This window comes from Typopeltis vanoorti, chromosome 16 (genome assembly GCF_054136105.1).
Source record: "Typopeltis vanoorti isolate ZY-2024b chromosome 16, IOZ_Tvanoo_1.0, whole genome shotgun sequence".
Classification (NCBI taxonomy): Eukaryota; Metazoa; Arthropoda; class Arachnida; order Uropygi; family Thelyphonidae; genus Typopeltis; species Typopeltis vanoorti.
In genome coordinates, this window is record NC_143564.1 from 57,062,011 (window position 1) to 57,076,052 (window position 14,042).

Here is a 14,042-nt window from a genome sequence, read left to right on the forward strand (position 1 = left end):
GCTACAGTTCACATAAGGCACATAAAAGTTACATACATAGAATATCTTATAATATTATTGAAGGATAAGGTAATAAAATAAATGGCATTCACTACAGAGTCCTTCAATTATCATGACATATCTTAAAATTATATAATTAAATAATAACTGATAAAATTCAAGGAAAATACATGAATAATAAATATTAAGCAAAAGACTAACAAATAATATACATCAAGTCTTGCTTAGGATATGGTAGATTATGTTAAATGTGAATGAAGAATAAAAACATACAAAATAATTTATTCACAGTTTAACAACTCCAAACTTCAAGGATATCTTTTCCTCCCATTTTCATAACACCTTTATCATCTCCATTTACAGCACTCTTTCCTTCATTTCTAAGCTTCAACAACCTCCAGAATATTTTGCCACCTTCTTGATATTTATATTCTATGTTCTTGCCAAAGTCCACCCATGACTTTTGTTTAGCTAATTTTACACAGTGTTTAGCTTTCTTACATTTGTCTCTGTATTCTCTAAGAGCACAAGCTGACTTATTTGCCAGGAACTTTTGATATGCTTTTCTTTTTTTTTCCTTCACTGCCTCTTTAACTCACTGTGTCCACCATGGAGCTCTGATTTTTCTATCCTAGCAGACAACCTCACCACATGCCTCTCTGGCTGAATCAATCAGTGTTTTCTTCAAGGCTTGCCACTAAATCTCCAAGGTTTGGTTGCTGTTCTCAAACTCTCATTTTTTCTTCAATAATCTTTCTGTATTTTAGTCTACAGTTCACATCTGAGAGCTGCTCAACTTTTATTCGCTTTAAGACTTTCTTACATGTTATTCTTTTCGATATGAAAATCAATTTTATCCTGCTCAAGACTAAATAGTGATTACTTCCAATTTCAAATCCTCTGTACCGAGAGAAAACATCATTATTGACAATAACATAGTCAATGAGAATTTTCTTATTCCTTGCCTCTTCTCTCCACGTGAATTTGTGCACGTTTTTATGTTGGAATATGGTGTTAGTAATAATCAGTCCATGTTCTGAGCAGAAATCCAACAGGTATTTGCCATTATTATTAGCTTTGCTCTTTTCCCCAAATTTTCCCAAAATATTTTTGTATGTCTCACAATCATTTCCTACTCTGCTATTTAGATCCCCAACAAGGACCAACTTTTCATTTTTCATTGTGTCAGTTGCTTTCTCTAAAGCATCAAAAGATTCCTCCACTTCTACCTTAGTAGAACCTTCTGTGGGACCATAGGCACAAATAAGTCTCATTGTCCAGTTCCCCATTCTCACATTTGTCCACATCACTCTACTTGAGACTGCCTGCCATTCAAGAAGATTAGCCTCGTATTTAGTGTTGAATACTATGGCTCCTTATTTTCCTTGATTGTTATTGCCTGAATACAACATGGGGTGCTTAAGGGTCAAAGCTGTATAACTGAGAGGAGACCTCCACATAGCGTTTAAAGGAATGCAGAGAACCGACCAGGGCTTCTGACCTAATGTCCAATCCTCACCTTCTCGTGGTGCACCCTGTTGGGTATCTACTTTGATACTGAACGAACGAGGATGGGCTGGCAATTTGGGATTTAGCCAACCAAATTGTATTCTTATTGGTTAAACCAAAATAAAAAATGATGGTACAACATGACAAAATTTCATGCCGGCTAGGGCGTCGCCCGGTTAAACAAGGCCCCCGTTGTTTTCGCCAGGGAACCAGGGCGAACAGCGAAAAGTCAGCTACTGGAACAAATCTGAAAACAAACCCCAACTCAACATCACCAGAGTTAAAGATCGGTACTATCAACGTAAGAAGCCTGAATGGTAAAGAAATGGAGCTAGCTGAGGAATTAGATAAGTACCAGATCGACATAATAGGGGTGACTGAAACAAAAAAGACCAAAACTGGTGAGATCTTTCTGAGCAATAAATACAAAATGTTATACTCAGGCAATGACAATCAAGGAAAAGAAGGAGTAGCCATAGTATTCAACACAAAATACGAGGCTAATCTTCTTGAATGGCAGTCAGTCTCAAGTAGAGTAATGTGGGCAAATATGAGAATGGGGAACTGGACAATGAGACTTATTTGTGCCTATGGTCCCACAGAAGGTTCTACTAAGGTAGAAGTGGAGGAATTTTTTGAGGCTTTAGAAAAAGCAACTGACACAATGAAAAAGGAAAAGTTGGTCCTTGTTGGGGATCTAAATAGTAGAGTAGGAAATGATTGTGAGACATACAAAAATATTTTGGGAAAATTTGGAGAAAAGAGCAAAGCTAATAATAATGGCAAATATCTGTTAGATTTCTGCTCAGGACATGGACTGGTTATTACTAACACCATGTTCCAACATAAAAATGTGCACAAATTCACATGGCGAGAAGAGGAGAGGAATAAGAAAAGTCTCATTGACTATGTTATTGTTGATAGTGATGTTTTCTCCCTGGTGCAGGACACCAGAGTGTACAGAGGATTTAAAATTGGAAGTGATCACTATTTAGTCTTGAGCAGGATAAAATTGAATTTCATATTGAAAAGAATAACATGTAAGAAAGTTTTAAAGCGAATAAAAGTTGAGCAGCTCTCAGATGTGAACTGTAGACTAAAATACAGAAATATTATTGAAAAGAAAATGAAAGAGTTTGAGAACAGGAATCAAACCTTGGAGATTCAGTGGCAAACTCTGAAGGAAACATTGATTGATTCTGCCAGAGAGGCATGTGGTGAGGTTGTGTGCAAGGATAAAAAAATCAGAACTCCCTGGTGGACACAGGAAGTTAAAGAGGCAGTGAAGGAAAAGAAGAAAGCATATCAAAAGTTCCTGGCAAATAAGTCAGCTTTTACTCTTACAGAATACAGAGACAAATGTAAGAAAGCTAAACAGTGTGTAAAACTAGCTAAACAAAAGTCATAGGAGGACTTTGGCAAGAATATAGAAAATAAATATCAAGAAGGTGGCAAAATATTCTGGAGGTTGTTGAAGAAGCTTAGGAATGGAGGAAAGAGTGCTGTAAAAGGAATTAGAGATGATAAAGGTGAAATGAAAACAGGAGAAAAAGATATCCTTGAAGTATGGAGTAATTACTTTGAAAAACTGCTAAATGAAACAAGCAGTGATGACAGCACAGTGATAAAAAACACTGACCAGGCATGCAGTCAGGAATACATATCCATACTTGAAGTAGAAAAAGCCATCAAAGGCTTAAAATGTGGAAAGGCAGCAGGAGTAGATGATATTCGACCAGAAATGCTGAAGTATGGTGGTATAAGAGTCTTACAGTGGCTGCACTGCATAGTTCAGAAAGCCTGGACAGAGGGACGAATTCCCGATGATTGGAGTAGAGCTCTGATAGTACCCATATAAAAAAGGGAAATAAAACTGAATGTGAGAATTACAGATTTATTTCCCTACTGAGTGTTCCTGGCAAGATCTATGCAAGTATACTTGAGAAACGGTTGAGAAGAATTGTGGAAGAAAAGCTTGGTGAAGAACAAGCTGGATTCAGGCCAAATAGAGGCTGTCAGGATCAGATCTTCACTTTACGACAAATAGTCGAGAAAGCATGGGAATATAACAAAGATCTGTATTTAAGTTTTGTCGATTTGGAAAAGGCATATGACAAGGTGCCAAGAGAGAAGCTATTCAATACGCTGCAGTTATATGGTGTCAATGGGGCATTATATCAAGCAATACTTAGTCTTTATTTGAGTTGTGAGTCAGCAGTTAGAATTGAAGGAAGTACAGGAAGATGGTTTAATGTTAAATCTGGTGTGAGACAAGGATGTACATTATCCCCTCTGTTATTCATTATCTATATGGATCACATTATGAAGGAATGTGGTATTAAACCTGATATCAAAATTGGAGATGTTAATGTCAGCTCTTTGCTTTATGCGGATGATGTTATACTTCTAAATAAATCCGCTACAAGTCTGCAGGATTCTCTGACTAAATTGAATAGCTGTTGTAATAGATATAGTATGAAGGTCAGCAATAAAAAGACAAAGACAAAGACAATGAAAATAGGCAGAATCATTGAAAATGTCAACTGTATTGTGAATGGAGAACCTGTGGAACAAGTAAAACATTTCAGCTACTTAGGCACAATTTTTACTGAAGATGGTAAACTTAATATAGAAATAGACAACAGAATCAGCAAAGCTGGTATGGTGGGAAGTCAATTAAATAAATTCATATGGAATAAGAAAGAAATTAGTCGGAACACTAAATTAGCTGTATAAAAGACTGTGTTCAAACCAATTTTAACTTATGGATCTGAGAGCTGGGTCAGAAGTAAAACACTTGACCAAAGACTAGAGACCGCAGATATGAGAGTCCTGAGAAAGATTAGAGGCTTGAACAGATGGCATCAATGGCAATATCATATTAAAAATGAGGATATTAGGAAAGAACTTGACATTGTCAGCATCCAGGAATGCGTTAGCAGAGCTAATCTCAGATGGTATGGTCACTTAAATAGAATGGGAGAGGAAAGATTAGCAAAACAAGTGTTCTCTGCCAGGTTGGCAGGAAAACGACCCAGAGGAAGACCAAGATATAGGTGGATTGATACAGTACAAAGTGCCTTAGACGATAGGAATATAAGATCTGATAATGTTGGAGTCTTGACAAGTAACAGACTGATTTGGAGGAAAATTGTAGATAGGAAGTTAGTAATGATGTAATTTTTTCATGTAGTACTGTCATATCCTGTACACCCCTTGAGGGTACATGGCAGGAATTTGATGATGATGATGATGAATACAACATTTTGTATTTATTGCTCAGAAAGATCTCGCCAGTTTTTGTCTTTTTTGTTTCAGTCACCCCTATTATGTCGATCTGGTACTTATCTAATTCCTCAGGTAGCTCCATTTCTTTGCCATTCATGCTTCTTATGTTGATAGTACTGATCTTTAACTCTGGTAATGTTGATTGAGTTAGGGTGTGTTTTCAGATTTGTTCCAGTAGCTGACTTTTCGCTGTTCACCCTGGTTCCCTGGCAAAAACAACGGGGGCCTTGTTTAACCAGGCGACGCCCCAGCTGGCATGAAATTTTGTCATGTTGTACCATCATTTTGTATTTTGGTTTAACCAATAAGAATACAATTTGGTCGGCTAAATCCCAAATTGCCAGCCCATTCTCGTTCGTTCAGTATCCAGGTAGATACCCAACAGGGTGCACCATGAGAAGGTGAGGATTGGACATTAGGTCAGAAGCCCTGGTTGGTTCTCTGCATTCCTTTAAAGGCTATGTGGAGGTCTCCTCTCAGTTATATAGCTTTGACCCTTGAGCACCCCAAATTTGTTACAACTGTTATTCAATTTAGTTAGTGAATCCTAGAGACTTGCACTAAATGCATTTAGGAGTACATCATCTACATAAAGCAAAGAGCTGAGTTTGACATCTCCAATTCTAATATCAGGCTTGATGCCACTTTTTCATAATGTGATCCATATAGATGAGTAATAGTGGAGATAATGTGTATCCTTGTCTTAAACCTGATTTTATATCAAACGATCTTCCTGTATTTCCTTCAATTCTAATTGCTGACTGACAAATATAGACTATGTATTGCTCTGTATAATGTTCCATTCACCCCATACAACTGTACTGTTTTGAAAAAATTTTCTCTGAGCACCTTGTCGTATGCCTTTTCCAGATCTGCAAAACTTAAGTACAGATCCTTGTCATATTCCCATGATTTCTGAACTATTTGTCTTAAAGTGAAAATCTGATCATGACACCCTCTATTTGGCCTAAATCCAGCTTTTTCCTCTCCAAGTTTTTTTTCCACAATCTTTCTCAATCTCTTTTCAAGTATGCTTGCATAAATCTCACCTGGGACACTTAAGTAGAGAAATTTCTCTGTAATTCTTACATTTAGTTTTATTCCCTGTTTTTTTTTTTTATAGATGGTACTATGAGAACTATATTCTAATCATCGAGAATCCGACCAGGTCCTCTAAATTATGCAATAAAACTGCATAATTTCTCTGAAAAACTTTCAGACCTCCATAATTGAGAATTTCTGGATAAATATCATCTACTCCAGCTGTCTTTCCACATTTCAAGTTTTTGATGGCTTTTTCTACCTCAAGTATTGATATGTACTCCTCTTTGCATTTGTCTCAAATTTTCTAGTACAGTTGTGCCACCACTTGATTTGTTCAACAGTCTTTCAAAGTAATTACTCCAGACATCTAGGTGATATCCTTAACTACAGTTTTCATGTCACCTTTATCATCTTTGATTCCTTTTACAGTATTCTTTCCTCCATTTTTAAGCTTCAATGGATTCCAGAACATTTTGCCCCCTTCCTGATATTTTCTATATTCTTACCAAAGTCTTCCCAGACTTTTGTTTAGCCATGTTTACATACAGCTTAGCTTTCTTACATTTTTTTCTGTATTCTTTTAGGGCATCTACCAACTTATTTAATAGGAACTTTTGGTGTGCTTTCTTCTTTTCCAGGACTGCTTCTTCAACTTCGCGTCCACCATGGTGTTCTTATTTTTCTATCCTTGCAGACAACTTTACTAAATACCTCCCTAGCTAAATCAATCAATGTATTTTTCAGAGTTTGCCCCTGAGACTCCAAGGTTTGGTTCTTGTTTTCTATTTGTTTCATTTTTTTCTTCAATAATGTTTGTCCAGTCGCGTCTATAATTTACTTGTAAAAGCTGCTCAACTTGAATTCTTTTTAAAACTTTCTCACATGCTGTTCATTTCAATGTGAAATCCATTTTTATCACTAAGTACTCTTGTTGAATGAGCATGAAGATATTATCAACAATGATGTAGTCTATGCTTTTCTTGTTTCTTCTCTCCATCTGAACTTGTGCACATCTTTATGGTGAAACATGGTGTTAATAATGATTAGTCCTTGTCCTGAGCAGAAGCCCAGTAAATACCATTATTATTAGCTTTGCCCTTTTCTCCAATTTTTTCCAAAATGTTCCTATATGCCTGGCGGGATTCATTTCCTACTCTGCTGTTCAGAACTCCAATAAGGACCACTTTTTCCATTTTCTGTCATGTCATCATTCATGTCAGTTGCCTGTTATAATGACTCAAAAAAATTCCTCCTCTTTTTCCTTGGAAGAATCTTCCATGGGATCATAGGCACAAATGAGGTTCATTGTCCATGTCCCCATAACTCGAAACTGCTTTCCAATCAAGAAGTTTATTATCTTCATGTTTGGTGTTGAATGCTATTGCTACTCCTTCCTTTCCTTAATCATTATTGCCTGAAAATAACATCCTATACTTATTTGGTAAGATCACCTGTTTTTGTCTTCTTTGTCTCAGTAATGCCAATTATGTTTAATATTTATATTTAATAATAATAAAACCAATTATATGGTTGTATTACTCAGATGACATGTTATGGTATCTGGAAACATAGTCCAGATACATTAGATAAGGAATTCAATCATCAGAATTAAAACAACCTAACATTCTTAGAAATGTTAATTATTAAAAAAAACTTAATGGCACAAAATGGCCAAGATCATTTCAACACTTGGGACCAACTCCAAGATCACTTCAGTTACTTGAAGCATAATTCCACCAATATAATATGTTGTAGGATATCTCATCACAGCAAAATGCATAATTCTACAAACTCTACATTTACTAACATTGAGCTGACAGCCATTATTGTTTCCCTACACTTCCAGCATGTTCAAATCACTCTGTAAATGCTGTATATCAGTAGCATCTCTGGTTGCCCTGCCTATTTTTATCAGCAAAAAATTGAAGATCTATCAGTCCCTTTCCAATATCATTGATAAATAGATTAAACATGGTCCAAGGACCAATTCCTTGGGCACACCAACGATCACTTTAAATCTAGTAGATTTACACTCCTATATACCACTCTGATACCTACAGTATTCTAACAGCCATCCACTTATCCAAATAATAGTTTACGTTACAAATGCTTTAGCAAAGTCCAACAGTGTCAGCGTATCCATTCCCTTTATCCAACTCAGTCATAACATTATTATAAAACACGAACAAATTGCTCAGGCATGACCTTCCTTTAAGTAAACTATGCTGTTCCATGTATAGCTTCTCTGTCCACCCATTTCTGTATGCAAGTTTTAGCATCTCCTAAATCTTTACAATTGCTCCAAAGATGCCAACAGGTTGATTACTCTTTGCATTACTTTTGTGCAATGGGATTATCATAGATTCTTTCAATTCCTGATATCTTTTCTGAGTCTTAGCTCAGAAAAGATATCAGGAATAGAAAGAATCTATGATAATGTTATGACTGAGTTGGATAAAGGGAATGGATACGCTGACACTGTTGGACTTTGCTAAAGCATTTGTAATGTAAACTATTATTTGGATAAGTGGATGGCTGTTAGAATACTGTAGGTATCAGAGTGGTATATAGGAGTGTAAATCTACTTGTTGAGCATTCCTTTGGCATTCATGTTGATATACCATTGGTCCATATTGCCAGATCCAGGATATGCAAATACTCTAAAATCACCTCATGCATTTCTATTTCTTGATCCAATGCAGTGATAGCACTGTGCCTTATGGTACAAACATCAGGATGATAAATCTTGAAGGGAGCACTCATTATTTGAACTATTACATCTGGTTCTGATAAACGAGTACCACCTGCATTCAGTCAAGTTATTCTTCCGCATTTCTTTCTTTTACATACAGCATAATGATAAAATTCTCTAGGGTTGCCTTTAGCCTGCTCAGCTAATTTCTTTTCATATTCCAACTTAGCTTTACATGCAATACTCCTAACCTTTCTGACCTGCACTTTATATCTTTCATAATTTCTCTCACTCTTATTCTTGCAATATTTCTTCCACATCTCCTGTTACCAAATAAGAAGCTATTTGATATTTTTGAAATTTTTATAATGTCATAGAATTACTGTGCAAAATCTTATTTCTGTGAGCCTAGTATGGCTTTCACACATTGAGATACAGCAAGGCATGCTGCCTTACATTAGATTAGCTCTGCTCATACATTCTTAAATACTAATGTTGTCAAGTTATTTTTCTAATTCCTCCTGCCCAATTAAATTTTCTTCAGATTTCTCTCAGATACACAAGCAGACAGCAACACATACATGGTGGCAGGTCATACACAGCAAGAATAATAGTTCTTCCTCTCAGGCATTATGATCTTTAGTTAATGAAAATTTTTACATTACAAGCTTTAAAAATATATTGTCAGAAAAACAGCATCCTTTGATTGAACAGAAATTCAAATCTTGCCTAGACATCCATGTTTATTTTTTTATTCGCGAGGGGATTCCCCCATTCCTCAACCCTTAGGACTGGTTGAGCCCTCCTAATGAGGAATTAGGTACTATATCATATGACTGAGCTTATGTGTTCACAAGACAGTTTGCCTGCTTGTGGGATGAAACCCCCCCCCAGATAAACTGTGTGGGGGGAGGAACCCTGCTGTCTATGCCCAAGACTGGCTAACTTGGCTATGGCTGAGAAAGATCCCTAAGCTCCTCATGTTGTCGACGGGAATTAAACATAGGACACTCCTTCCCCAGGCATATGGTTGCAAAGCGCATAGGCATTAGGCTAACCACACAGACAACATCCATGTGAGTAAGCCAGTCTCATATGGAAATGGGAGGGACAAACTGACTATACACACTAAGAACAATAACACTAAGCTTTAATATGGGTTTTTTTAATTTTTTTTTTATTACTACTCACAATAGCATACGAGCGAGATAAGAATTTTTCTTTTTAAATTAATTTTATTTGTTTATTTATTTATTATTATTTTTTTTTGTCTAGAAACCCTGATCTAGTGACCAAACATGGAACTTTTTCAGGCTGCTTCAGACCATCAATGAGCAGGGCAGTGGTCTTACACTGGGAAGTGAAATTGACCACCTAAAGAATCATAAAGATTCATGTTATGTTCAAGATGGATTCAAACCTGCAGCTGGTTGGTTGGAAAGTAGATATGCTAATCACTTGGCCAACCAAGCCAGTATTCACTCTGTAGCTAATATTACAGAAGATGGAATTAAGTGTGCTACACAAAATATTTTAGCAAGTTCTGTTAACTAATCTCTCCTATGTAACGATTTTGTAAATTGATGTCAAACAGCTTATATCATCAAAAATGGTACCTTAAAGCTTAGTGGTAAAACGCTTGCAATTACCTTCCCACATTTCATGTTAAGATTCTACAGTGTTGGGGGTAATTGAATAGATGAGATTTTAGTGCACTGCTAATGTGCAAGGACAGAAGTTTATTTTTCAAGAGGTTAAATTTATCAGAGTAATTTCACAGAAATCTAGCATTTCAAATACCTTTGCAAAAAGAAAGTGCTATTTTGCTTCCTTCGACTGAAGAACTGAGGAAGAATTTTCAATACTGTGCCACGAATTCGTGCTTCAACTTGAAGTTTATGCAGCCACTATTAAAAAAAGCAACTTCATATTAACTTTTATAGAAAGAGTAGCAATATTTAACTATCTTACTGTGTATGTGTTATGCACCCATAAATCAATTTGGGACTATTTTACTATTTTCAATTCAAAGGAATATTATGTGTCATGCATTTATCATGATAATGAGATCCAATGGGTTTTCTGTAATCCAAGTTTTTTGCGTCTGATTTAGTTTCAGATTGTGACGTAATGGGAAAGAATACATATACACAAGAAAGACCATAATATGAAATCAAATATTCCAAATTATGGATTTTGGACAAACTATATGCTTATCTGTTGTAACTAGAGAGAAGCTAACTAAAATCAAAATGTAAAAGCAATGATATATATATATATATATATATATATATATATATATATATGTACAAGCATATAAAATGCTTTATACCTAATATTCTATATCAATGCAATGTTCAAGTAATAAAGCATTAGAACAGTTTGCATCACTGTGTTCCTTCATATGACCTGCCAATTAAAAATTTTAATAAACTTTTTTGCACGTCTATTAATTTTCAGCTGACGTATTATAAGTAAGAATCAGTTTTGTGAATGTATAGTGCACAATAGATAAGGCCAGTAAATTTAGTTATTTATTTTTACTGAAAATAACCCTAACTGGCATTTTGATTCTCATAAATAAAATTAGAAACTCCTAAATAAGGGGATAACCTGACAGATAAAAATGTTTATCCACTTTCCATTGGGATTAGATGAAACAAACTTTTATAGATGAATATCTTGGGTAAAAGATTAAACAAATATTTCTCAAGTATAAGCAAACAAAATCTGCATTTGAAGTATCTTCACAACTAGGTTACTTGTATATAGAAGCAGGTTACCTCACTTCTGTAATTCAACATAAGTATCTTTTTCAGTGTTTGATTCCCACTGATGTGACCTCAAAAGGTAGAAAATGGTCAGGGAGTAACAATTTCCACAATGCATAGCAATACAGGTATCCCTCGTTATACATGATCTCACTTTATGTGTTTTTGCTATAATGCGATTTTAAAAAGTTAATTTAAAAAATCGCAACCGGTAGCAATTTCGCAGTCACCCTGTGCGTGGTCACGTGACTGTGCGTGCAGCGCTTTGACAAGGCGACATCGTGCTACATGTCAGTCTCACAGAAGGTGTGAACTAGCAGAAGGCTCCAACAATGGAGCTTACAACACAAACATTATGGAAAAAAGAGGTAATTGTGATCAAAATACTTTCAAGACTGAAAAACAGAGAAAAGCTATAACACTGGAGGAGAAATTAGAAGTTATAAAGAGGTATGAACGTAATGAGTGCACAGTTGACAGAGTTACTGGAATTTCAGAATCAACTTTAAGAACAATAAGAAATCAGAGAAAATAAAAGAAAGTTGTAAAAGTGCGACGAGAATGTCGACAACTAAGATAACAGATAAGAGCATCAATTATGGAGAAATTGGAAAGGATATTGGCCCAATGGATTGAACATTAAAATCAACATGCTGTTCCGTTATCCACCTTGATCATCCAGGCTAAAGCGAAAAGTTTGTTTGATGATTTGGATACTATAGATCCTGATCCTAAAGTGCAATCTTTTGCTGCAAGCGCTGGGTGGTTTGAATGATTCAAGGTGTGACATGGATTCCATAATCTCAAGCTGACTGGCAAGGCTGTGGGAGCTGATGTTGTTGCTGCTGAGAACTTTCCAGCAAAATTTCTAAGTGTAATTCAGGAACATGATTATTTGCCTTAGCAAGGTTCAATCTCAACGAAACGAGATTGTCCTGGAAGCGTATGCTTAGAGTAGAACATTTCTACTAAGAAATGTTCTACTCAAGGGAGGATTTGCCTGTTGTATGGTGGTCAAACACGGATTACCAGAGCTGTGTTTGAGTCCTACATTTGCAATGAACTGCGTTGTGAATTGAAGGCTTATTGTGACAGGATAAATGTACCCTTCAAAATTCTTCTGCGCCAGGACATCCTCCAAGCATCACTGAAATTGATGAGAATATCCAAGTTATTTTTCTGCCACCAAACACAACATCCTTCATTCAACCCATGGATCAGGGTGTTATTGCACTTTCAAGAGTTATTATCTCTGCAGAACATTTTTGCAGCTAGTTCAAGCTACATGTACTGACAGTGAAGATAAAATTTCAGTGAAAGAATTTTGGAAGAAATATGATATAAAATGGCAGTTGACAACATTGGAGAGGCATGGGCAGAAGTTAAGCAGTTCTGCATGAAAGGAGTTTGGAAGAAAATTTGGCCTGGAGTTTGATCCTGAAAGTGAGCTTGCCAACTCAAGACATGACATAGTTAAAATGGCAAAATCTGTTGGATTTGAAGATGTAGATGAGACAAATGTGGATGAACTGCTCAAGTCCCACTCATCAGAGCTCACTAATGAAGATCTTCTGGAAATGGAAAACAACATGAATGATGAAAATCAGGAGCCCTTTGTTGCTGAGCCCATCAAACAGCTTTCAAAAAAACAAATGACTGAATTTTTTTAAACACACTGACAGTGCCATCAGAATAATTGAAGAAAATGATCCTAATGAGGCTAGAAGCACCAAAGTTGAGAGACATTTAGAATTCTTTGACTTGCTACAAAGAACTTTATAGAGAGAAGAATGCTACCTGTCAGCTGAGTCTTGACTGTTTCATTAAAAAAGTTGAAGATCATTAGCCTATTCCTGCTATCTTGAAGTCCATGGGACTTCAAGAGAGTGATGATCCAGACTCATCAGACCAGTCCATTCATTATCCAATTGAAGACTCAGAAGTATGTGGTGCTTAGGTGTTTATGACATTGTATTAATTAAGTTCATTCATCCAGCCATTCATTCATTAAAATTTGTGTTTTGTCTATGAGTTTAAATAATTCATTTATTAAAATGTCTTTTGCTCACAGGTGTAAAGTTTTCATTTATTTATCCTTCTGAAGAAACCCCTATCCCTATCTCACTCATGCTAAATTCAACTCACTTTATGCGTCTGTGTTATGTGATTATTTCATAGACCAATTAATCGTGTAAAGCAATGGATACATGTATACATGTTCAGAAGGAAGTATGCTTTGTATTAATAGGATACTGAGGTGACATCAGCAGATTTTTTTTGTTGTTGTTGTTTACACTTGGATTATAATTTCTTGGCAAGTATAATTGATTTTGTAACCAAGTGAAAAAAAAAACGTTTTGCAGATACTCTGCATTTTCTGCAAAAGATGTTCAAAACTAAACTTTGATTTTAAGTAGTATGGAAATTCATGTTTCACTAACTATAGTTAGATGACAGCCATTACACAATAATGAAAACTACATAGTGAAATATACATGTATAAATTAGAGCACTGATCCCCCATCTTATCATGCAATGGCAATGATTGTATAGAAAATTATACTATAAATTGTTATGTTTCTCTAAATTAACAAATACTTCACTAGTACCACAGAGAATGATTCATAATTTTAATATATATATCTATATATAACAAAAATTTTCAAATTAGAGATTAATTTTGAACAAACGATTTTACCAAATTACTTCAATAGACAGTACCCCCCCCCCCCAAAAAA

General features: G+C 35.6%; 1 protein-coding gene across 1 annotated transcript in view; it reads right to left on the bottom strand.

Annotated features, from left to right (window-relative positions):
* The window catches only part of LOC150098037 (box C/D snoRNA protein 1), a 97,399-nt gene that overhangs the window by 43,670 nt on the left and 39,687 nt on the right, over window positions 1-14,042 (bottom strand). Inside the window, exon 4 of the mRNA XM_090406334.1 lies at window positions 10,334-10,440. Within this exon, the coding sequence (XP_090262460.1) occupies window positions 10,334-10,440 (107 nt within the window). The remainder of the gene's footprint in view (window positions 1-10,333; window positions 10,441-14,042) is intronic.